The 25412-nt window shown below is 44.7% G+C and overlaps 1 protein-coding gene across 1 annotated transcript in view; it reads left to right on the top strand.

Annotated features, from left to right (window-relative positions):
• Positions 1-25412, top strand: part of eno4 (enolase 4) — a 130749-nt gene that overhangs the window by 83057 nt on the left and 22280 nt on the right. The window contains exons 6-9 of the mRNA XM_070873974.1: positions 4745-4876; positions 12401-12466; positions 15887-16045; positions 22953-23078. Coding sequence (XP_070730075.1) covers positions 4745-4876; positions 12401-12466; positions 15887-16045; positions 22953-23078 — 483 coding nt within the window. The remainder of the gene's footprint in view (positions 1-4744; positions 4877-12400; positions 12467-15886; positions 16046-22952; positions 23079-25412) is intronic.

Raw genomic sequence — 25412 nt, 5'->3', positions numbered from 1 at the left:
TGCGTGCAGCCCAATGCCCTCCAACAGTGATGCCATCTTGTGGCTAGTGATTCCAGAAGTATATAGAAACATAGAAACATAGAAAATAGGTGCAGGATTAGGCCATTTGGCCCTTCGAGCCTGCATCGCCATTCAATGAGTTCATGGCTGAACATACAACTTCAGTACCCCATTCCTGCTTTCTCGCCGTACCCTTTGATCCCCCTAGTAGGAAGGACTACATCTAATTCCTTCTTGAATATATTTAGTGAATTGGCCTCAACAACTTTCTGTGGTAGAGAATTCCACAGGTTCACCACTCTCATGACAATACATGACAATACCCCGCTCTGAGATGTTAACACAATCTTTTACAAATTGAGATGGTCCGGTGTTTTACGCTCCCGGGTTGACCATCTCAGTTCAACTCCAGCCTTGGGCGAGTGTTCAGAGTCTGTTGTGACTGGTGGCTGGGTGGCTGACCATGTCAGGGATTGAAAGTCCATTTTCATTGAACATGTCAGTGATTGAAAGTTGCGATTCACTGATGACCACTGAGTCCTCTGATGATTGGGCGTAGGTTGGTTGGTCGTGATTATCTCTTCCTCCGACTGTTCCGGTTCGTCTGTGTGCCGCAGCTTTGTCTGTTTCCTGCATGTTTGCCCAATTTTGAGCTTGACAATAAATACTCTGTTGCCCTCCTTGGCCATGACAGTACCAGCGATCCACTTGGGACCCTGACCATAATTCAGAACATATACAGGATCATTTACAGAAATATTGCGTGACACAACTGCACAATCGTGATACCCTTGCTGACATTGTCTTCTATATTCAACATGATTATTCAAGTCAGGGTGTACAAGAGATAGCCTGGTTTTAAAACCTCTCTTCATCATTAGTTCAGCAGGCGAGACCCCGGTAAGCATGTGTGGTCTTGTCCTGTAACTCAGCAGTATGCATGACAGGCGGGTCTGCAGTGACCCTTGGGTTACTCGCTTCATACTCTGCTTTATGATTTGAACAGCACATTCTGCTTGCCCATTGGATGCAGGTTTGAACGGTGCTGACCTTACATGTTTAATACCATTGAGTTTCATGAACTCTTGAAACTCCTGACTGGTGAAGCATGATCCGTTGTTGCTAACAACGATGTCAGGCAGACCATGTGTCGCAAACATGACACTGAGATTCTCAATGGTAGCTGTGGATGTGCTGGATGACATGATTTGTACTCTATCCACTTCGAATATGCATCCACCACAATTAAAAACATCTTCCCCAGGACGGGACCTGCAAAGTCTATGTGGATCCTGGACCATGGTTTGTACGGCCACGACCACAGACTCAGCAGCGATTCCGCTGGTGCTTTACTGAGCTGCATGCAAGTGTTGCACTGATGCACACATGATTCCAGCTCAAAGTCAATTCCCGGCCACCATACATGAGACCTGGCGATGGCTTTCATCAGTACAATGCCGGGATGTGTGCTATGTAGCTCACGTACCAATTTCTCTCTCCCTTTCTTGGGCATAACAACACGATTGCCCCACAGTATACAATCCGACTGAATAGACAGTTCATCTTTGCGACGAATGTAAGGTTTGGTCTCCTCGCACATTTGCTTGGGTATGGCAGACCAATCACCTTTGAGGATGCAACTCTTCACCACCGATAAAATTGGGTCCTGGCTGGTCCATGTCTTAACTTGTTGAACCGTGACAGGGGTTCCTTCACTCTCAAAAGCATCCATAACTAACAATAAGTCTGCCGGTTGTGGCGTTTCCGCCTCCGGTGTGGGCAATGGCAGACGGCTCAAAGCTTCGGCACAATTCTCGGTGCCAGGTCTATGGCGAATGACATAATCATAAGCGGATAATGTCAGCGCCCACCTCTGGATGTGGGATGAAGCATTGCTATTGATACCTTTGTTTTCAGAGAACAGTGAAATAAACAGTTTGTGATGTGTCTCCAGTTCAAACCAAAGACCAAACAGGTACTGATGCATCTTTTTAACCCCATACACACAGGCTAGTGCTTCTTTTTCTACCATGCTGTAGGCTCTTTCCACTTTGGACAAACTTTTTGAAGCATATGCAACTGGTTGAAATTTACCCGACTCATTATCTTGTTGGAGTAAGCAACCAATTCCATATGACGAAGCATCACAGGCCAATACTAAACGTTTACATGGGTCATAATGTACCAGCAGCTTGTTAGAGCAAAGCAGATTAGTGGCTTTCTCAAAAGCTCTGTTTTGAGACACAACCCACACACAGTTGTCGCCTTTTCTTAGCAGCATGTGCAGTGGTTCTAATAATGTGCTCAATTTAGGTAGGAAGTTACCTAAATTGAGCACATTAGTTGAGTAGAGACAGGAACGAATGCAGCTCTCTCACATTCTGCGGCTTGGGTGCATTCTTGATGACCTTGGTTTTCGCGTCCATGGGCCTGATGCCGTCGCAGCAATTTTCCTCCCCAGCAATTCGACCTATGGTGCCATGAAGATGCACTTCGAACGTTTCAGTCTGAGTTCCACTTTGTCCAGACAATGTAGAACCTCTTCCAGGCTGTTCAGATGTTCCTCGGAGTCACGACCTGTGATCATGATGTCACCTTGGAACACGACGGTTCTGGAAACGGATTTCAGTAGAGTCTCCATGGTTCCTCTGAAATATTGCTGCAGCCGAGTGAATTCCAAAAGGGCACCTGTGATAAATAAACAGTCCTTTATGCGTATTAATGCACGTAAGTCTCTTCGACGTCTCGACCAGTTTCTGTGTCATGTCGGCCGATGTCAAGTCCAGTTTGGTGAACAACTTCCCCCCGGCTAGCGTTGCAAACAAGTCATCAGCCTTCGATAACAGGTACTGATCCTGTTTCAAAGCCCTGTTGACCGTAGCCTTGTAGTCGCCACAGATTCTGACTGTGCCATCACTTTTCAGCACAGGAACAATGGGGCTGGCCCATTCATTAAATTCAACCGGTGATAAGTTCCTTTCACGCTGGAGTCTGTCCAGTTCGATTTCGACCTTCTCCCTCATCATATATGGAACTGCTAGAGCTTTATGATGGATGGGTCTTGCATCCGAATCCACGTGGATCTGCACCTTGGCTCCCGAGAAGTTGCCGATGCCTGGTTCGAACAGCGAGGGGAACTTGTTCAGTACTTGGGCACATGTATCTTTCTCCGACGACAACGCCTTGATGTCGTTCCAATCGCATCTGATTTTTTCAAGCCAGTTCCTGCCGAACAGCATTGGGCCATTGCCAGGGACAATCATAACGGTAACTCGTGAACCGCACTGTCATATCACACTTTATTGTGGCACTGCCAATCAAGGTTATGAGTTCTTTGGTGTATGTGCGCAACTTGGCATTGACTGAACACAGCCTGGGCCTCACAGCCTTAGTATCCCACAGCTTGCCGAATGCACTCTGGCTCATTATCGATTGACTCGCCCCCGTGTCCAGCTAAATTTCACGTTGATCATTATCGGTTTGCTCTTAGTTAGAAACGAGTACAGTCCGTGCACTTCCTCCTCTGGTATCTCGGATTGCGTATCCGGATCCGCGCTAGTCTAACCATCATCCTCCACGTGGTGTGTCGCAGCACGCTTGCTCATCTGCGGACCCTTGCGCTGGAGATGTCCCACTCTCAGACAGCCTTTGCTACTATATTGCTTAAATCGGCACTGCAGGTGCTGGTGATTTCCCCCACAACGCCAACATGGAGAAATTGGATGCATTCCCGCTGGCGGACTTTGGGCAGCCACAGGTTTCCCGTACACAGTCGGGTAGGCCCTGCCATGTACCGTTCTACCAAACGCCGAATCAATCATATTTACAGTACTTGCCAAATTTCGATTTTTCACTGCTTTAGACTTCTATCCGTCGTCATGCATGACTGAGCGATCGTGATGGCCCTATTCAAGTCCAACGTCTCCACCGCCAGTAGTTTACGTAGGATCACCTCATGGTTGATGCCGATTACAAAGAAGTGCCGCAGCATGTCTGCCAACACAACCCCGAACTTACACGGTCCTGCTAGACGTCTCAGGAAGGCAACGAATTCCGCCGCATTCTGGCCTCTCTAAGCGAACGTGCGTGTAAAATCTGTAACTCGAGATGATGATGCCTTCGTCTGACTTAAGGTGGTCCTGTACCAGTGTACACAATTCTTCATATGTCTTCTCTGTTGGACTCACAGGTTGGACTCTGTGAGTCCAACAGAGAAGACATATGAAGATTCTTTATCAGATCATAAATTTTTGGACCACAAACCAGAGACAGACGCTTCTGTCTCTATGCTGGTGTCTACTACAATAGCATTTATGATTTATCCTGGTTATAATGTAGTGTTTTGGATTTAGATGGTCCAAGTTCAGCTATGAAAAGAGTTAATATTAGTAGTATATTAAACAACTTTCATAGTTGTAAAACGCTTCTAAATATTCAAGGATGAACAGGTATGATATAACACATCAACATTGACACTGTTGTACTTTTCTGTTAATAAATACAGCACTCTAATTATACAAGCTTTCTATGAGGCAAAACATACAATCATGATGCCCTTTGCTATTAATTGACCATCTGTGGCATATAAATATATCAAAATGCAAGATATATCAGCATTAACATGATGATGTGTTGGAAAATTATCATATTTAATGCAAGTTATGCTGGTATTAGAAAAATACTTTATGCAAGAAATTCATCTACAGTTTTAAATACAAGCTAAAATTCTAATTTTAAATTTTAGGAGCCCCCAAAAGAAATGAGAATGCCACTTCCTATGGTGAGTTTACTTAATTGTGGGAAGTCATCTGGAGGAAAATTAAAAATGCTGAAGGAAGTGATAGCAGTTCCAAAACCCGGACTCAGTTATAAACAGGTAAATTATCTGTGTTTTTCCTCTTCATTAGGCAAGAGAACAGGTACGACGGCATAGGCTTGATGGACCAGCTGGTCTTTTCTTATGTTTGTAAGACTTTTGCAGAGGTAGTACTTCCTTATTACTTGACCAATATATATTCTCTTGCTCAATAATCGAATAGCGGAGAATAGGAATATCTCCAGTGACAGCCAGCGAAGAACTGATTACATTTTATACATATAGCATGTAGGTCACAGGGGTTTATCTCTAGTGCGATTCGGGCATATTCAGGTTTATAGACACAACTGTTGTTTCATTTCTAAGTTAAGCATTCTAATTATTGTTATGAAAAATAAACACAATGGCCTCGAAGATCTGCAGGCCAGCAAACCTTGCACTTATACTGGGATTGTGCCCACTGGGAACGTCGATCACTGACCCAGTCAAAGGGCTAGACTTTCCACTTTCAGGCTAATGCCGAAAAAAATGGGTCTTGTTCCAGCGATGCGGGACCTATCGCCCGTGCTGATCACCGGCTCAAGGCCCTTTTTTTTTTGCGATTTTCCACTCGGCCTTAGCCCAGCGATGTCAAATGGGCGATGTCATTTCTCGGCGATCTCCTGATCGCCCAAAGAAAACGGAAGTGAATGAAAAAAATAGCTCCCCTAGCAACGCATTACTGCGCATGTACAGGTAAAAATTTTTTTCCAAGTTGATGCTTCTTCCCGCATTTTGAGAGGTCAAGGGTCTTCACACATGCTCAGAAGCTCTGGATGGGTCTGGGAGAGAGAGAGAGGAGAAAGGAAGCAGGTCAGAATCTTATCCAAATTACAGATAAATTTAAAGAATGGAGGGAGGTGCAGGAAAGAGAAGGGCCAAACCCTTCAGCGAAGAGGCAAATGAGGCCCTCGTAAATGCTGTCAGCTCCCGGTGGGAGGATCTGACATGGGGTGGGCAGGGGAAACCTCCACCCCGTGCACATCGAAGGAATTGGTCCGAAATAGCCGACGTAGTCACATCGGCCTCCAATGAAATGCGTACACCGGACCAGTGCCGCAAACGGTGGAACAGCCTACTGACAGCTGCGAGAGTAGTTGAAATTTATATTTATGTATTATTTAATTATCTAAATAGTAACTAGAATCTTCAATGTTATTGGGTTACATTTAAACATAACTAAATTTTTCGCAACCCAGCATAAAGTTAAATGTTCACTTGTTATCATTACTTAACTGTTCCCTTTCCATTTTTTCTGAAATGGTCACTTGTTGGAGGGAGGGTGTTGTTCATTAGTTCTTTGTTTGTTAATAAAAAAAAATTTCTACAACTTTTGAACCTTCTCTCTTATGCAAGTTTTACAATGTACAGTTCTTCATGCAGATTGGTTTGTTTATTCTGTTTCCCCACGGAATATCATTAAATAACTTCACTATGTAAAAGCTATTTAATAAATAATTCCAATATATGCATAAATAAGGTGATAATACCTATTTATATTCCCTGTCCCAAATTTCTGAGTACAATTTGCATCAATTTTACTCTCTAAATAACTCAGAACAATTCTCCACCCTTCCTCAGAGGCTAAAAATGGCGTCCGTAGTGCCCATTTCCCTCTCTAAGGCTCTGAAAAAGCAACTATTTTTGAGCACTCTTTTGGGCCTTGCATCGGCCCAGCGAAGTGCATGCTAAGTGCTGAAACTTGGGATGGCCCTATTTTTCCGGCGATATTTTGGGCCTAGTTTCTACTTTTTGCTCAAAATGGGCGCTAGAGGTCCATTTTGGGCCATAGATGGGCCTTAGATGGGCGCTGTGAAGTGGAAAGTCTAGCCCAATATTCTAGGGTCAGGGGGAGTTTCCATAATTTGCCTGCAAATGGCAGGTGCCTGCGCCACTCAGAGTGCACCTACGATGCAAGTCATATAATCCAAGTGGGGATGTCCAATGTAAGTGCCAGGACGCTTAAAAAATATTATTCTAAATCTTTGAGGGTCTAAGCCACAGTCCTGGCCTGAACTCTCAGTCGTCTCCACATCTGCTGGTGGTTGAAGAGGTACTTCTGGTCTGACTAGATGTACCTCCATCATCTGGCCTCAATGAAGACCCGGCCTACTCTAATAATCGGAGTCCCTGACCCGACCCCGCCCCCTCCTACAGTGATCTCCATGATTGGGGCACGCAGAGGTTCAAACCCCAAACAGGCCATGAGGAAACCAGTGGTAGGTTGGAACTAACGTATTCAGATCGCAGTTTAGTTTCCCGCTGATCCAGCATTCCCCCGCTGAAATTATGGAATGGTTGCGGATATACAGGGCCAATATCGTAAAATAGGTTTGGATGAAGGCTCTTTAGCCTCGTTAATTTCATCATTACAATATACCAACCTTACCATTTGTCCTAATCTTGCTCTTCACAACCTGAACCTGTGCCTATTGTCATTGTACCCACATGGTGCTATCTGTCTAACTCACAAGCACCATAGGCATGACTAAACTATGCTGTAGTTCCACAAGTAATTTATTTTCTGTAAACCACTGATTTCTAGCATATATTCTAGTTATGCAATAGATCATAACAAATAGTGATGTTTAAAATATGTTTTAAACTTATTTTTGTATTAGTTTGTTGCTGTTTTCAGGTGTGCTGCTGGTTAGGTGTAAAGTGATGCACTTGGTAAGGTCTGCTAATGCAATCCTGTATGCTGCTTTTACTTTTAGTACCAGTTTGTTAAGTCTGAATATTTGGAGAATGAAAGCACAATGAAAATCAGATTAGGTTTGTTTCAATTGACACTTTTGAGGAAATATTTTTCAATTTTTAAAATGTTGAATGAGATATCAGGCAGAGATAACAAATTCTAACCTATCCCCATTTTGGCAACACTGAAGAGAGAGAGAAAGAGGAAGAAGAATAGAAAGTAATTCATGCAGTTTTTTTTCATATTAATCAATTGGTGTTTAATTCTTAACTTTTGGCTTTTGCCTGCAAAGTAAGTTTTTGTTAGAAGGCTGGAAAAGTCGGTTTCGTTTGCCAGACAGAAACTTTAGCTGATAACCATTCAGCTAAAAGCTTTCTCTGTCTTAGCAGTTGTCCTCTTAGGGATTGACTACTCCAAGGACCGACACATTTGCACAAGGCAAGTGATAACTTACCCAGTTGAATGATTTGATTGACAACTCAGTCAAGATAAAGCCTTGGTAAGGTGTATGGGAGGCCTTCTCGTTAAATCTGAAATTTATTAAGTGAATAACATAGAAACATAGAAAATAGGTGCAGGTGTAGGCCATTCGGCCCTTCAAGCCTGCACTACCATTCAATAAGATCATGGCTGATCATTCACCTCAGTACCCCTTTCCTGCTTTCTCTCCATACCCCCTGATCCTTTTAGCCATAAGGGCCATATCTAACTTCCTCTTGAATATATCCAATGAACTGGCATCAACAACTCTCTGCGGCAGGGAATTCCACAGGTTAACAACTCTCTGAGTGAAGAAGTTTCTCCTCATCTCAGTCCTAAATGGCTTACCCCTTATCCTTAGACTATGTCCCTTGGTTCTGGACTTCCCCAACATCGGGAACATTCTTCCTGCATCTAACCTGTCCAGTCCCGTTAGAATTTGATATGTTTCTATGAGATCCCTTCTCATTCTTCTAAACTCCAATGAATACAGGCCCAGTCAATCCAGTCTCTCCTCATATGTCAGTCTTGCCATTCCCGGGAATCAGTCTGGTGAACCTTCGTTGCACTCCCTCAATAGCAAGAACGTCCTTCCTCAGATTAGGAGACCAAAACCCAACACAATATTCCAGGTGAGACCTCACTACGGCCCTGTACAACTGCAGTAAGACCTCCCTATTCCTATACTCAAATCCCCTAGCTATGAAGGCCAGCATACCATTTGCCTTCTTCACCGCCTGCTGTACCTGCTGTACCTGCATGCCAACTTTCAATGACTGATGTATCCGCAATAAAGTGGATGAATTAACTGTGCAAATAGATGTTAACAAATATGATGTGATTGGGATTACGGAGACGTGGCTCCAGGATGATCAGGGCTGGGAACTCAACATCCAGGGGTATTCAACATTCAGGAAAGATAGAATAAAAGGAAAAGGAGGTGGGGTAGCATTGCTGGTTAAGGAGCAAATTAAGGCAATAGTTCGGAAGGACATTAGCTTGGATGATGTGGAATCTATATGGGTAGAGCTGCAGAATACCAAAGGACAAAAAACGTTAGTGGGAGTTGTGTACAGACCTCCAAACAGTAGTAGTGATGTTGGGGAGGGCATCAAACATGAAATTAGGGGTGCGTGCAATAAAGGTGCAGCAGTTATAATGGATGACTTTAATATGCACATAGATTGGGTTAACCAAACTGGAAGCAATACGGTAGAGGAGGATTTCCTGGAGTGCATAAGGGATGGTTTTTTAGACCAATATGTCGAGGAACCAACTAGGGGGGAGGCCATCTTAGACTGGGTGTTGTGTAATGAGAGAGGATTAATTAGCAATCTCGTTGTGTGAGGCCCCTTGGGGAAGAGTGACCATAATATGGTGGAATTCTGCATTGGGATGGAGAATGAAACAGTTAATTCAGAGACCATGGTCCAGAACTTAAAGAAGGGTAACTTTGAAGGTATGAGGCGTGAATTGGCTAGGATAGATTGGCGAATGATACTGAAGGGGTTGACTGTGGATGGGCAATGGCAGACATTTAGAGACCGCATGGATGAACTACAACAATTGTACATTCCTGTCTGTCGTAAAAATAAAAAAGGGAAGGTGGCTCAACCGTGGCTATCAAGGGAAATCAGGGATAGCATTAAAGCCAAGGAAGTGGCATACAAATTGGCCAGAAATAGCAGAGAACCCGGGGACTGGGAGAAATTTAGAACTCAGCAGAGGAGGACAAAGGGTTTGATTAGGGCAGGGAAAATGGAGTACGAGAAGAAGCTTGCAGGGAACATTAAGACGGATTGCAAAAGTTTCTATAGATATGTAAAGAGAAAAAGGTTAGTAAAGACAAACGTAGGTCCCCTGCAGTCAGAATCAGGGGAAGTCATAATGGGGAACAAAGAAATGGCGGACCAATTGAACAAGTACTTTGGTTCGGTATTCACTGAGGAGGACACAAACAACCTTCCGGATATAAAAGGGGTCGGAGGGTCTAGTAAGGAGGAGGAACTGAGGGAAATCCTTATTAGTCGGGAAATTGTGTTGGGGAAATTGATGGGATTGAAGGCCGATAAATCCCCAGGGCCTGATGGACTGCATCCCAGAGTACTTAAGGAGGTGGCCTTGGAAATAGTGGATGCATTGACAGTCATTTTCCAACATTCCATAGACTCTGGATCAGTTCCTATGGAGTGGAGGGTAGCCAATGTAACCCCACTTTTTAAAAAAGGAGGGAGAGAGAAAACAGGGAATTACAGACCGGTCAGCCTGACATCGGTAGTGGGTAAAATGATGGAATCAATTATTAAGGATGTCATCGCAGTGCATTTGGAAAGAGGTAATATGATAGGTCCAAGTCAGCATGGATTTGTGAAAGGGAAATCATGCTTGACAAATCTTCTGGAATTTTTTGAGGATGTTTCCAGTAGAGTGGACAAGGGAGAACCAGTTGATGTGGTATATTTGGACTTTCAGAAGGCTTTCGACAAGGTCCCACACAAGAGATTAATGTGCAAGGTTAAAGCACATGGGATTGGGGGTTGTGTGCTGACATGGATTGAGAACTGGTTGTCAGACAGGAAGCAAAGAGTAGGAGTAAATGGGGACTTTTCAGAATGGCAGGCAGTGACTAGTGGGGTACCGCAAGGTTCTGTGCTGGGGCCCCAGCTGTTTACACTGTACATTAATGATTTAGACGAGGGGATTAAATGTAGTATCTCCAAATTTGCGGATGACACTAAGTTGGGTGGCAGTGTGAGCTGCAAGGAGGATTCTATGAGGCTGCAGAGCGACTTGGATAGGTTAGGTGAGTGGGCAAATGCATGGCAGGTGAAGTATAATGTGGATAAATGTGAGGTTATCCACTTTGGTGGTAAAAACAGAGAGACAGACTATTATCTGAATGGTGACAGATTAGGAAAAGGGCAGGTGCAAAGAGACCTGGGTGTCATGATACATCAGTCATTGAAGGTTGGCATGCAGGTACAGCAGGCGGTTAAGAAAGCAAATGGCATGTTGGCCTTCATAGCAAGGGGATTTGAGTACAAGGGCAGGGAGGTGTTGCTACAATTGTACAGGGCCTTGGTGAGGCCACACCTGGAGTATTGTGTACAGTTTTGGTCTCCTAACCTGAGGAAGGACATTCTTGCTATTGAGGGAGTGCAGCGAAGGTTCACCAGACTGATTCCCGGGATGGCGGGACTGATCTATCAAGAAAGACTGGATCAACTGGGCTTGTATTCACTGGAGTTCAGAAGAATGAGAGGGGACCTCATAGAAACGTTTAAAATTCTGACGGGGTTAGACAGGTTAGATGCAGGAAGAATGTTCCCAATGTTGGGGAAGTCCAGAACCAGGGGACACAGTCTAAGGATAAGGGGGAAGCCATTTAGGACCGAGATGAGGAGGAATTTCTTCACCCAGAGAGTGGTGAACCTGTGGAATTCTCTACCACAGAAAGTTGTTGAGGCCAATTCACTAAATATATTCAAAAAGGAGTTAGATGAAGTCCTTACTACTAGGGGAATCAAGGGGTATGGTGAGAAAGCAGGAATGGGGTACTGAAGTTGCATGTTCAGCCATGAACTCATTGAATGGCGGTGCAGGCTAGAAGGGCCGAATGGCCTACTCCTGCACCTATTTTCTATGTTTCTATGACACCCAGATCTCATTGCATCTCCCCTTTTCCTAATCTGCCGCCATTCAGATAATATTCTGTCTTTGCGTTTTTGCCCACAAAGTGGATAACCTCACATTTATCCACATTGTACTGCATCTGCCATGCGTTTGCCACTCACCTAACCTGTTCAAGTCACCCTGCAGCCTCTTAACGTCCTCCTCACAGCTCACGCCGCCACCCAGCTTAGTGTCATCTGCAAACTTAGAGATATTACACTCAATTCCTTCATCTAAATCATTAATGTATATTGTAAATAGCTGGGGTGCCAGCACTGAGCCCTGCGGCACCCCACCAGTCACTGCCTGCCATTCTGAAAAGGAACAGTAACATGTGAATTCTTTGGATCATGTTATCGTGTCTCAAATATATGTGTAATTATTAGTAGCAATGGTTATCATTGTATATGTGTTATTGTTGTTAATCATGACATCCAGATCTCATTGCATCTCCCCTTTTCCTAATCTGCCGCCATTCAGATAATATTCTGCCTTCGTGTTTTTGCCCCCAATTGTATGCTTAATCCCTATGAAAGCCAATAAATGCATTTGAACCCAATTATCTTGTGGAATAACTTGTCCATTTATAAGTAAGAACATCCATTCCCTAACGCGTCTGGAAAATATGCTTACACTTATTACCACCCAGGTAAGATTTGAGAATGTAATTGAGACTGTTTGAAACTGTCTTGCAGAGTCTTAAGATGATGATGGATCTTCAGCAACAAATTACCAAATTGATCTTCACAGCAAAATCTGGAGTAAGAATATAATAAAGAGTAATACATTACATTATCTAGAGAATGTTGGCAAGCAAAATCAGGGAAAACCCAAAGATGTTTTATAAATACAGTAAGGCAAGAGGATAACTAGAGAAAGAGTGGGGCCTATTAAAGACCATAAGCAAAATCTGTGTGTGAAGGCAGAAGACGTGGGTATGATTCTTAATGAATACTTTGCATCTGTTTTCACAAAAGTGGGGGATGATGCAGACTTTGCAATGAAGGAGGAGTGTGAAATATTAGATGAGATAAACATAGTGAGAGTGGTAGGAAAATTATTGGAAAAATTCCTGAGGGACAGGATAAATCATCATTTGGAAAGATATGGATTAATCAAGGACAGTCAGCATGAATTTGTTAAGGGAAGGTTGTGTCTGACTAACTTGATTGAATTTTTCAAGGAGGTAACCAGGAGGGTCGATGAGGGCAGTGCATATGATGTACTGTATATGGATTTTAGCAAAGCTTTTGATAAGGTCCCACATGGCAGATTGGTCACGAAAGTGAAAGCCCATGGGATCCAGAGCAAAGTGACAAGTTGGATCCAAAATTGCCTCAGAGGCAGGAAGCAAAGGATAATGGTTGATGAGTGTTTTTGTGACTGGAAGGCTATATCCAGTGGGGTTCCGCAGGGCTCAGTGCTGGGTCCCTTGCTTTTTGTGGTATATATCAATGACTTGGACTTGAATGTTGGGGGTATGATTAAGAATTTTGCAGATGACACTAAAATAGGCTGTGTGGTTGATAATGAAGAAGAAAGCTGTGACTGCAGGAAGCTATCAATGAACTGGTCAGGTGGGCAGAATAGTGGCAAATGGAATTCAATCTGGATAAGTGTGAGGTAATGCATTTGGGGAGGTCTAACAAGGCAAGGAAACACACATTAAATGATACGACATTGAAAAGTGTAGAAGAACAAAGGGACCTTGGAGTGCAGGTCCACAGATCCCTGAAGGTAGCAGGCCAGGTAGATAAGGTGGCTAACAAGGCATATGCAATATTTTCCTTTATTAGTCGAGGCTTGGAATACAAGAACAAGGACGTTATGCTTGAACTGTGTAAAACACTGGTTAGGCCGCAGCTGGAGTACTGTGTGCAGTTCTGGTCACCATATTACAGGAAAGATGTGATTGCACTGGAAAGGGTGCAGAAAAGATTGTCAAGAATGTTGCCTGGACTTGAGAATTTTGGCTATGAGGAAAGGTTGGAGATGCTGGGTCTGTTTTCTTTGGAACAGAGGAAGCTGAGTGGAGACCTGAATGAGGTGTATAAAATTATGAGGGACCTGGATAGAGTGGATAGGAAGGACCTGTTTCCCTTGGCAGAGGGGTCAACAACCAGGGGGCATAGATTTAAAGTAATTGGGGGGAGGTTTAGAGAAGATATGAGGGGAAACTTCTTCACCCAGAGGGTGGTGAGGGTTTGGAATTCACTGCCTGAAAGGGTGGTAGAGGCAGAAACCCTCACCACATTTAAAAAATACTTGGATGTATAACCTACAGGGCTACGGACCAAGAGGTGGAAAGTGGGATTAGGCTGGATAGTTCTTGGTCAGCCGGCGCAGACACGATGGGCCGAAATGGCCTCCTTCCGTGCTGTAAATTTCTGGGAATTCTATGACATCCAATTAAGCACCCAAGAAATCTAATTTATTTTATTTTCAATGCTAAGATTAAAATATTAAAAGGACAAGAAACCTTATCGTCTCTATTTTTTGGTGGTTGGGTTAAATCAGTTAGGGCTAAAAGTTGGAGAATGCTGGAAAGCTGCCGGTAGCACCAGCGGCCAAGGATAACTGCCGCTGGCTGAGAGCGTGCAGGCATTTGGTACTGCCGGCTCATTAACATCAGCGTGGTGTTGATTTTCTGGTGTTTAACGTAGTACAGGTACAACGTCCGAAATCTGGAATCCCCGGGACTGAATCCATTCCGGTTTTTGGGTTTTGCAGATTTCAGACAATAAAATCAATAGTCTGAAATCTGGAATCCTCGACTAAATCCGTGGCAGGTTTTGAACGGTGAGGTCCAAAATCCAACATGGATTTCTTCGAGGATTCCAGATTTCAGACTTGATTTTCTTGTCTGAAATCCAGAATCCTCGACTGAATCCGTGCCGGAATTTGGGTTTTGCCTCAAAAATGTCCGGTTTTCGGACAATAATTCCGGATGACACCATCAGCTATGCGCAAAATGTCCTGTTTTCAGACAATTCCGGTTTTCGGAGTTCCGAATTCTGGACGCTGCATCTGTAAAACGTCCGAAGGTGCATCACAAGAGTATTATAAGACAAAAGAATTGACACTGAGCCACATAGGAGAAATTAGGGCAGGTGACCAACAGCTTGGTCGAAGAGATAGGTTTGAAGGAGCATCTTTAAGGAGGAAAGAGAGGTAACGAGGCAAAGAGGTTTAGGGAGGGAATTCCAGAGCTTGGGCCTCGGCAACAGAAGGCATGGCCATCAGTGGCCGAGCAATTATAATCAAGGATGCTCAAGAGGGAAGAATAAGAGGAGCGTAGATATCTCGGAAGGTTATGGGGCTGGAGGAGATTACAGAGATAGAGAGGGGCGAGGCAATGGAGAGATTTGAAAACAAGGATGAGAATTTTAAAGTTGAAGTGTTGCTTAACCGGAAGCCAATATAGGTCAGCGAGCACAGGGTTGATGGATGAACGGAACCTGGTGTGAGTTAGGAAACGGGCAGCTGAGTTTTGGATGACCTCAAGTTTACGTAGGGTAGAATATGGGAGGCCAGCCAGGAGTGCGTTGGAATAGACAAGTCTAGAGTTAACAAAGACATGGATGAGAGCTTCAGCAGCGGATGAGCTGAGGCAAGGCAGAGACGGATGATGTTCCGGAGGTGGAAATAAGTGGTCTTAGTTATGCCGCGGATATGTGATGGCTATAGAACGCAGTTTGTGGCGGGTACCAAAAACAATAGCTTTGGTCTTCGCAATATTTAATTGGAGAAAATTTCTGCTCATCCAGAACTGGATGACGGACAAGCAGTCTGACAATTTAGAGATCATGGAGGTAGAGCTGGGTGTCATCAGCTTACAGTTGGAAACTGACTGTGACGCTAATCTCAGAAGGAGGCCAACGGTCGCCTCTGTTTCCCAAAATGGATGAGCTGGCGTCAACTCGGCTTTGCACGCCAATTGACGTCACTCTCCAACTCATTAAAATACTTTCGCCGATCGCAGACGACGGCAGCGCTGCTGACCTGCCGAAAAGGGGGGCCACCGCAGGACCCGCCACCAGCTGGTGGATGAACGCCGGCCACCGTTTTATCGCCATTTCATGGCAGTAACAGGCGGCACAAGCTACTCGAATTTCTCGACATTAATCTTTTAAACAAAGCAAGCAGACAAAATAAATTAACTTCCTGTTTGTTACATTCAGCCTGTAGCAATGTCTCACTTAGGCTGCTGGAAGAAAGGATTTGATCATACAGAACAGCCTTTTGAGGTGATCCAAGAGGCCTGTAACACACTAGAATTGACGCTGGGGGAAGATCTACATTTGATGCTCAACTTTGCTGCTCATGAATTGATGGATTATGTGAGTTAAACTTAAACTTACATAAATGTAGATAATTTTTTTTAATCTATGGGCTAGAAATTCAGCAGGTTTTCGCCCATTTACTGCCATTTTATCGCCGCTTTTGTGTGGAAAAAGTAATTTTTTGGATGGTAAACGCAATGCACAAAATTTAGTGCGGGGCAGAAAATCTTTTGGGTGTTAAACGCAATGCACAAAATTTAGCGCCGGGGTGTAAAATTCACCAGAGGTAGAAAATACCGCCGGCCCTTTTTTCCCACTGTTTTTATGACATCAATTGGTGTGCAATGCCCCGCTATCACCACGAGCCGGAAATTCACCGATACCACCATTTTTACTGCCCACCCAAAAACCTGCCGTGAAAACTCAAGAGTTACCTGTTCAGATCCACGACGCACCCAGCGCTAACGACGTCATTTTGAAAAACGGAGCAGAAGTTCAGTGCATAAAAGAATTTTGAGAGAAGGCTGTGTTTTACGTGAGTTCATAGTTCATTTTTAATAGCTATATGAGGCTATTTGAGCTGTATGAGGCTGGAGGACATTTTGAGGACATTTAAAAGAATGAGGGCTATAATATCACTGCCAATAATGCTGGCTGTGTTATGTATGCATGCTTGTATTGTTATATGATGTCTGTAACACAATGTACCTTACACTGTACACACCTTACTGTACACCAGAGGGTGCTGCAGCTGGAGACCTAAGGGTTACCTACACACTGTGGGTAACCCAGTATAAAAGGGAGCTCACAGCTTGGTGTCCTCACTCGAGGAGCTGCAAATAAAGGACTACAGTCTACACTGTTTAAGTACCATACCCTGCCTCGTGGAGTCATTACCAAAGGTGCCTGCATACACTACAACTGGCAATGAGGTTACGAACTACTCAGCACGTCGAATCTCTGCAACTTTCAGCAATTTACCGATGGGGAAGATTGGGATGCTTTTGTCGAAAGATTGGAACATTTCTTCATAGCCAACGACCTGGATGGGGACACACCGGCTACACGACCGAAAAAGCGCAGGGTCATCCTGCTTCGCAGTTGTGAGCCCACCATCCATTGTTTTGTCAGGGACTTGCTAGCCCCGGAGAAGACAACCTCCAAGAGCTATGAGGAACTTGTAACACTAATATAGGAGCAACTAAAACCAAAAGAAAGCATCCTCACGTGCAGGCACCGGTTCTACACTTACCGGCGACACGAAGGCAAAGAAATTACTAAGTATGCTGCACATTTAAGAAGACTAGCTGCACCATGTGATTTTGAAGACCACCTTAATGAAACTCTAAGAGATATATTTGTCATCGGAATCGGCCACGAGGGCCTCCTACACAAATTGCTCTCTGCGGACATCACAGTCACCCTGCAGAAAGCAATTCAAGTGAGCCAGGCCTACATGGTTTTGGTCGGCGACTCCAGGCGAATACTGACCCAGGACTCTAAACCGGCGAACGCAGTACACCGCATGGCTACTTTTAAAGGCAGAAATGCTGCCCCGATCCCGCAACCCTGAGTCCGGCGCAAACCGGATGGCCCCGTGCTGGCGCTGTGGAGGAAACCACAGGGCCCACCAGTGCCGTTACAAAGACTATACTTGCAAAGGCTGCAAAGAAAAAGGGCACCTTCAGAGAATGTGCAGAAAAAGCTTTACTCACCACATCACTGAAGAGTTGGCTGATCACCGGGGGCTCCGACACAGATGAAGATGAAGCTGCTCAACTCCTGGAAGAAAAGTATGAAGTTTGTACCTGCTCCGCTGAAAGTTCTCCATCGACGATGGAATTAGACATTGACAGGGTCCCAATTTCCATGGAGATCGACACAGGGGCGAGCCAGTCTGTGATGAGCCAAACGACCTTTGAAAAAATTTGGATGAATCCCGCCACTCGACCAAAACTGACTCCTGTCCAGGTGCAGCTGTTCACATACATCAAAGATAACATCCAGATCGTTGGCAGTGTGGATGTTCAGGTCTCCCAGGGCGGCGTGTTGAACAAACACCCCGTGTGGATCATTGCTGGAGATGGTCCCATGATGCTGGGAAGGAATTGGATGAACCCGGTCCAAATCAATCAAAGTGGCGACGGCCTCCGAGCTCCAGCAATCGACTTCGAACATGGATCCATCGCTGCATCTCGAGGTCCCACTGTCCAGCTCGACTGCGCGTCGAAATTTCCAGGACCATACCACGGCAAAATCTCTAGGACTGAAAACCCAAACTCCACCTTCCGGGCTGGGACAGGACTCCAAGAGGTGAACATCATCGAAAGAAGTGGATTCCTGATGTCCATGGCCGAACGTGAGGAAGAAAAGATCACCACAGCCTACCTGGAGGAGAGCCAGAAGATGGCGGCTGCACTACGAGGAGAAGAACCTAAAATCAAAATGGCCACGACCAGACCACGAGGGGCAGCATTGGAGGAGTGACACGTGACACCGGGCGGCCAATCGGATTTGAAAGCTCCTTTAAAGGAGACCGGTAACCAAAAAAATTTAAAGGGACAGTTTCAACTTAAAGATGACAGGGACTTTAAAGCTAAAAATGTAGTAAAAGGGTGCAAGTATGATAATGTAACCATGAATTGTGATGCTGTTGTAAGTAATGTGAAAAATGAAATGAATGCTTGTGTAAGTAAGGTTAAGAAAAAGCTTGTTATGTGTGATGATTATGACAGAGAGTTTGAAATGCATAATAACAGCATTTGCATCACTTTTTGATATGATACCAAAAAGTGATGCAAATGCTGTTATTAACAATGTAAAGGCAGTCAATAATGTAGACTCGACTATGTATGACCAGAGCCGTGGTGTCATGTATACAGGTAGAACACTGTTAAAGGACACTGGGTTTTACAGGGACCATGCAAATACTAGAGGAATCCCCCCGTGGGAGACCCCCAGGTCCAGCTGGTTACCAGACCATGTAGCCTGGACCTTTGGAACTAGTGTGATGCCCCAGGAGGGACACACACACACACACACGCCCAGTGGGAGCAGACCCACTACAGGGACAGTGGTCAATGGGCAGCACAGCCACCACCACTGGCAACCTGCCCCAGACCAGCCCTACACCCTCTGGCCACGAGGGCCAACACCAGGTGCGAGAGGCCAATACCTTCCAGCTTTCCTGGCAAACCCTGGGATGACCAGACTCTCTTACCAATTGGAGGACAAGGAGCCCACGCAATCCTGTGGCCCTGCATACCACCACACAACTACCCACATCACAGAGTATGCACCCTACCCATTGCTGCAATGGCTACCCCACTGAGGGATCCCACAACAGTGGCACCCACATGGTCTGTGTGTGAAAGGGGGGAAATGTATGAGGCCAGCCTCAAGTACAGGGATCACACCTGGCACCCACACAACCCTCACCAAAACCTCCCATAGCCCACCTCCCCAGGTCATTACAATAAGGACTTGCAAAATGCTTAGGGGGGAGTGTTGTTATGTATGCATGCTTGTATTGTTATAGGATGTCTGTAACACTGAATGTACCTTACACTGTACACACCTTACTGTACACCAGAGGGTGCTGCTGCTGGAGACCTAAGGGTTATCTACACACTGTGGGTAACCCAGTATAAAAGGGAGCTCACAGCTTGGTGTCCTCACTCAAGGAGCCGCAAATAAAGGACCACAGTCTGCACAGTTTAAGTACCATACCCTGCCTTGTGGAGTCATTACCAAAGGTGCCTGCATACACTACAGGCTGCTTTTTCTATGTATCATAGAGCTGGAAGGCGGCTTATTCAAGAGCATTATGTGCATAATCAAAGAGCTTGCAGACATATAGGGAGGAGGCCTTACCCCCCCATGAGTTTACAGGGAACAGCGCTCATACCTGCAGCTGTCTGAGGCACAGTGCGTTCGAAGGCTGCGCTTTCGAGAAGAGGTGGTCACAGAGATATGCCAGCTCATAAAGGCAGAGACGGCATACAGGGTTCTACCCTGGGACTGCGTTGCTGCACACGACTTGGACCCGCTGTCTCGGATGGGACAAAGACAGTAAATGTGGCTTCCTTCGAGGAACTTGTGGCCACAGCTAAAATACATGCTGACTGCATCGCCCCCTCCACCCCCAACACCTCCTCCCCCCCCTCCCCGGCAACAGCTTGAGGATGTTGTTCCTCCCATGGAGGGTCCTCAGCGCGCCCCTCATCTTCAACCCACACACCTTGGACTGAGGTAGAGGCTTGCATAGGATGATGTGGCACTCAAAATCCTCATCTGCAAAATAGAAAACAACAGACGAGTGGTTAGCAGCAGGGAAGGGGGCAGGGTGACATGAGTAAGGTCAAATAGCGCAAGCTTATTTGAAGGACCACCATTACTGCATTACGTTGAGAGACACTGCATCACATTAGCCGAACCCGAGTCCACAGACACTGCATCACATTACCCCAACCCAGCCCGGGGTTTTTGCAGGATTTACCCACAGTTCCGATCATGGGCTCAGCACCTGCAAGGGTAATTGATCTCCCGTGGGCACCGATTAAGCATGCCGTGTGTTCCTCCAAATCTGTCAAGGGATGTGTATTGGGTGGACCACCACCTGTGCATCGCTGTTTGTGCTGATTGTGTGACAGCTTGGCCTGCAGAAATGACAATAGGAATGGTTACCAGAGGGCTCTTCTGCTCTTGTAGCACACACAGATAGCCATCAAAGCACTTGTACCATACTGTGTGCATTTAATACAGCTGTCTATTTAATAGCCCTGGTAGTTGCACCTGGTTCATGAGGAAGACATCGAAGTGCAGAAACATCTTTTAAGATATCAAAAAGCAGTCTTAATAATGTGTAACGATCATTCATGGCAAATAAGGTGCAACACTAAGCCTACCTACAGCAACATGTGTTAGATTTACAATTTAAGTAATGAACGAGTGCATGAATAAAAATATTACTTACTCACACGATCCCCGCAATGATCATTCCACCTCTTCCTGCATTGTTGGTAGTCCCTGGAAATGTCATTCACTGAGGACACCTCCTAAGCAACAGTGATCCAAAATCTTTTTACAATGGGTGGGGGAGGCGAGTTTACCTCGACCCCTCCTGTTAAATTTCCCTCATCTACTCTCAATGGCTGTTATATGTGCCTCATTCGCATCAAAGCTAAATCTTGTGGCCCTCTGCCTGCTCTGATCAACATGCTGCATGTTCTCCTGTGTCTGAAAAATGGCTGTGTTGAGAGCTGGGTGTACTGCACATGCATGGGTGCACCCCGACACCTGACCAGAATCACGGGGAAAAAAGAAAATCGGATAAAAGAATTAGTCAGATAAAAAAACATGCGCAGAAGGTCCCATTGTGCAAGACCAGATTTTACTGCTACCGCCGTTCCCTGTTTGGCAAATTTTACGGACTTCAGTCATAGCGGTATTCCAGCAGTAAATAAAATCTAAATCCTCAAATATCGCCCAAAAACCGGTCATAGCGCTATTTTTGGAATTTCTAGCCCTATAAATCTTCAAAATTCTTATCCTCGTATACAAAACCCTCAATAGCCTCATCCCTTCCTATCTCTGGAATTCCCTATCTAAACTTCTGCGCCTCTCTACTTCTCCTCATTTAAGATGCTACTTATTATCTACCTCTTTGACCAAGCTTTTAGTTAACTGTTCTAATGTCTCCTTCTTTGGCTCGTGTGCCAATTTTTGTCTGTTCACGCTCCTGTGAAGCACCTTGGATCATTTTATTATGTTAAAGGTGCTATTTAAATGCAAGTTATTGTACTTATTAAGGTGATGAATAACTGCTGCAAAATGAATTATTGGGGTATAAATTAAGTTTCTGTGCACTGTTGATTCAGGGAGGTGGAAAACTGGGGCAGAGGCCTTGTGCCTGAAGTGCACTGAAAATGCGATTGCTGGGAATTTCTGCTTGGGCAGCTATTAAGAGTAGGAGCCTTGTGCTGCTCCATGATGCAGACCTCATTAGGCTTACTAATTTCCTCTATTTCTGGTTGGGCTTCTCAGCCCCATAATTCTCACTACTTCATACCAATTACCTGATCTTTGCTGTGCACTTGTATAAGCAGACACACAGCACAAGGCACCTCTGGTTCTTTTTAAAACTGTGCTGGATGACATTTTATATTCACTTTGACCTTGACTTGAAAACATTTTTGGATTATTTGGATTAATTTACTGTCATAGAATTGTTTACTTTAGAATCAATATTTAATTTATCCAGTTTTTGTCTCTTTTTAAACAATTACCATTCAAAATGGTGTTGCTGAGAGAGGTAACAGTGCCCTCTGCATAGCATAGTCATTACTTAGGAAATTCCTCTTCTCCACTGGGAGCTAGAGGATAAGGAGGATTTCCAGAGGATACATCAGAGGGAGATCTATCTGTAGCTGAGATGGGTGGCACAGACCTATCATGGCCCAGGAAGGCTGCTTCCCAGACCCAGCCAGAGCTCCCCAGGCATAATAGAGGACACTTGACAAGGATGGCCATTGAGATACCATCTTGTATCAGCAGAAAAGTCATCTTGAGAGTTCATTGAAGAAACACAGACATGTGCAGAACCCGCACACCATCCTTCGTGTAGGTGATGATGCTTTATGCAGCTAGTTTATTTCACAGTGAGTTAAGGTGCTATGGCCTTGGAAGATGTGAGTATGGCAAAGTTTTCAATTATATGTTGCATGTTGAAGGTATAGCCTTCTGAGGTTTGAGATGTAAGATAGTGAGGGCTTGGCATGGATGACAAATACACATGGAAGAGGCCATACTTTGTGGTAAGAAATCTTTGGGCCGTTCCTGAGATACATGATACTGTCGGATGCTGTTTCCTTACCAGGTTCCTTTAAGTGTGCCATCGTCTTCTGCATCTGTTTCTATACCAAAATTAGATAACAAATGAGCATTTTCCTTTTATATCTTCTAGGAAAAGGAGAAATATGAAGTTATAAGTGGAGTATTAAAACATCCTGATGAAATGATAGAACTGTATACAAGCCTGGTAGAGAAGTACCCATCAATTATTGGTTTGATAGACCCTCTTCGGAAAGAGGTTAGTAGTTGTCACTTAACTTAGACTGAAAGTTCATCAGTAATCTCAAAATAAAGTTGAAAGATTATCAAAGTTGTAGAAATTTAAATAGGATAAATTCAATGTGAATGTGGAAAATGGTCGGAAAGTCTCATTTTCATTCGGTCTATAAATAGCAAACCTACTACAAAACAACAACGCATTTATAGAGCACATTTAACAGAAAAACATCCCAAGACACTTCACAGGTTGTGGGGAAAAAGGATACAAGCCAAAGAAAGAGAGATTAGGCATGGTGACCATAAGCTTAGACAAAGAGATGGGTTTTTAAGAGGTTAAAGGAGAAAAGGGAGGAATAGGAAGGGAATTCCAGAGAATTAAACGTAAGTGGCTAAAGATATGGCTGCCAATGGTGGGTTGAAAAGAAGGAGGAATACACAAGAGGAATGGAGAGGTGGGGAGGTGGATTGCAGGGCTGGAGGAGGTTATAAAAAATAGGGAACGGCAAGTCCTTGGAGGGATTTGAAAATAAGGATAAGGATTTTAAATTTGAGACACTGGGGGACTGGAAGCCAATGTAATTAATGAGGATAGGTGACTGGCAAGCAGGATTTAGTGCAAGATAGGATATCAGCAGTTTAAGATGAGCTGGAGTTTATGGAGGATGGGAGGCTGGTCATTATCACATTCTGTTTGTGGAAGCTTGCTGTGCGGATATTGGCTGCCGCATTTCCTACATTACAACAGTGACTATACTGCAAAAATATTTATTGGCTGTAAAGCACTTTGGGACTCCCTGAAGTCATGAAAAGCGCTATAGACCGACAATGCAGGTTGGGCACAGGTTGTGGGCTTCAGTGCAACACTGATTGGTCTGTGGAATCACAGCCCCAGCTGATGTACGTGGAAGTGCTTCTCATTGGTGATGTCGTTGGAGTGAGTTAGCAGGGAAGACGTTTTGTCTTGAAGAGCTCTGGATAAGAAAATTCACATTTATTAAACAAAAAAAATTCATGTAAGCATGTAGGTACAGCAGACAGTAAAGAAAGCAAATGGCATGCTGGCTTTCATAGCGAGAGGATTTGAGTATAGAAGCAGGGAGGTCTTACTACAGTTGTACAGGGCCTTGGTGAGACCACACTTTGAGTATTGTGTGCAGTTTTGGTCTCCTAATCTGTTTAAGGATATTCTTGCTATTGAGGGAGTGCAGCGAAGGTTCACCAGACTGATCCCGGGATGGCAGGCCTGACATATGAAGAAAGACTGGATCGACTAGGCTTATATTCATTGGAATTTAGAAGAATGAGAGGGGATCTCGTAGAAGCATTTAAATTCTGATGGGATTGGACAGGTTAGATGCAGGAAGAATGTTCCCGATGTTGGGGAAGTCCAGAACCAGGTGTCACAGTCTAAGGATAAGGGGTAAGCCATCTAGGACCGAGATGAGGAGAAACTTTTTCACCCAGAGAATTGTGAACCTATGGAATTCTCTACCACAGAAAGTTGTTGAGTCTAGTTCGTTGGAGATATTGAAAAGGAAGTTAGATGTGACCCTTACGGCTAAAGGGATCAGGGGGTATGGAGAGAAGGCAGGAGTGGGGTACTGAAATTGCATGATCAGCCATGACCATATTAAATGGTCACAATTAAATGACCCACAAAAGGGCGGCAGTCGGGAGAACAGCTCAACAGAGGGAGAGCGAGGCCCATAAAAGGGCGGCAGTTGGGAGAGCAGCTCAACAGAGGGAGAGCAGGTTCAGATTCAAAAGGCAAAAAAGTAGAAGGGCCGAATGGCCTGCTCCTGCACCTATTTTCTATGTTTCTATATAAATGCAAGTTTTTCTTTCTTTAAAATGCACTGGAGTAATTAATTCTGAAGGTGACAAAGCCATGGAAGAGGGCTTCAGCAGCAGATGGGCTAAGGTTAGGGTGGAAGTGGCGAATAAAAAGGTGAATATAGGCAACAACAATTTGCATTTATATAGTACCTTTAACGTAGTAAAACATTTACAGGTGCTTCACAGAAGCATAATCGGGAGAGCAGCTCAACAGAGGGAGAGCGAGGCCCATAAAAGGGCGGCAGTCGGGAGAGCAGCTCAACAGAGGGAGAGCGAGGCCCATAAAAGGGCGGCAGTCGGGAGAGCAGCTCAACAGAGGGAGAACGAGGCCCACAAAAGGGCGGCAGTCGGGAGAACAGCTCAACAGAGGGAGAGCGAGGCCCATAAAAGGGCAGCAGTCGGGAGAGCAGCTCAACAGAGGGAGAGTAGGTTCAGATTCAAAAGGCAAAAAAGTAAAAAAAAATTGAGTGTGACATCACAGCCAAACGGGTCGATTGGTGAGTAGTTTTTCTTTTTT

Source organism: Pristiophorus japonicus, chromosome 3 (assembly GCF_044704955.1).
Source record: "Pristiophorus japonicus isolate sPriJap1 chromosome 3, sPriJap1.hap1, whole genome shotgun sequence".
Lineage (NCBI taxonomy): Eukaryota > Metazoa > Chordata > Chondrichthyes > Pristiophoridae > Pristiophorus > Pristiophorus japonicus.
This window is presented reverse-complemented; position numbering and strand designations above follow the sequence as displayed.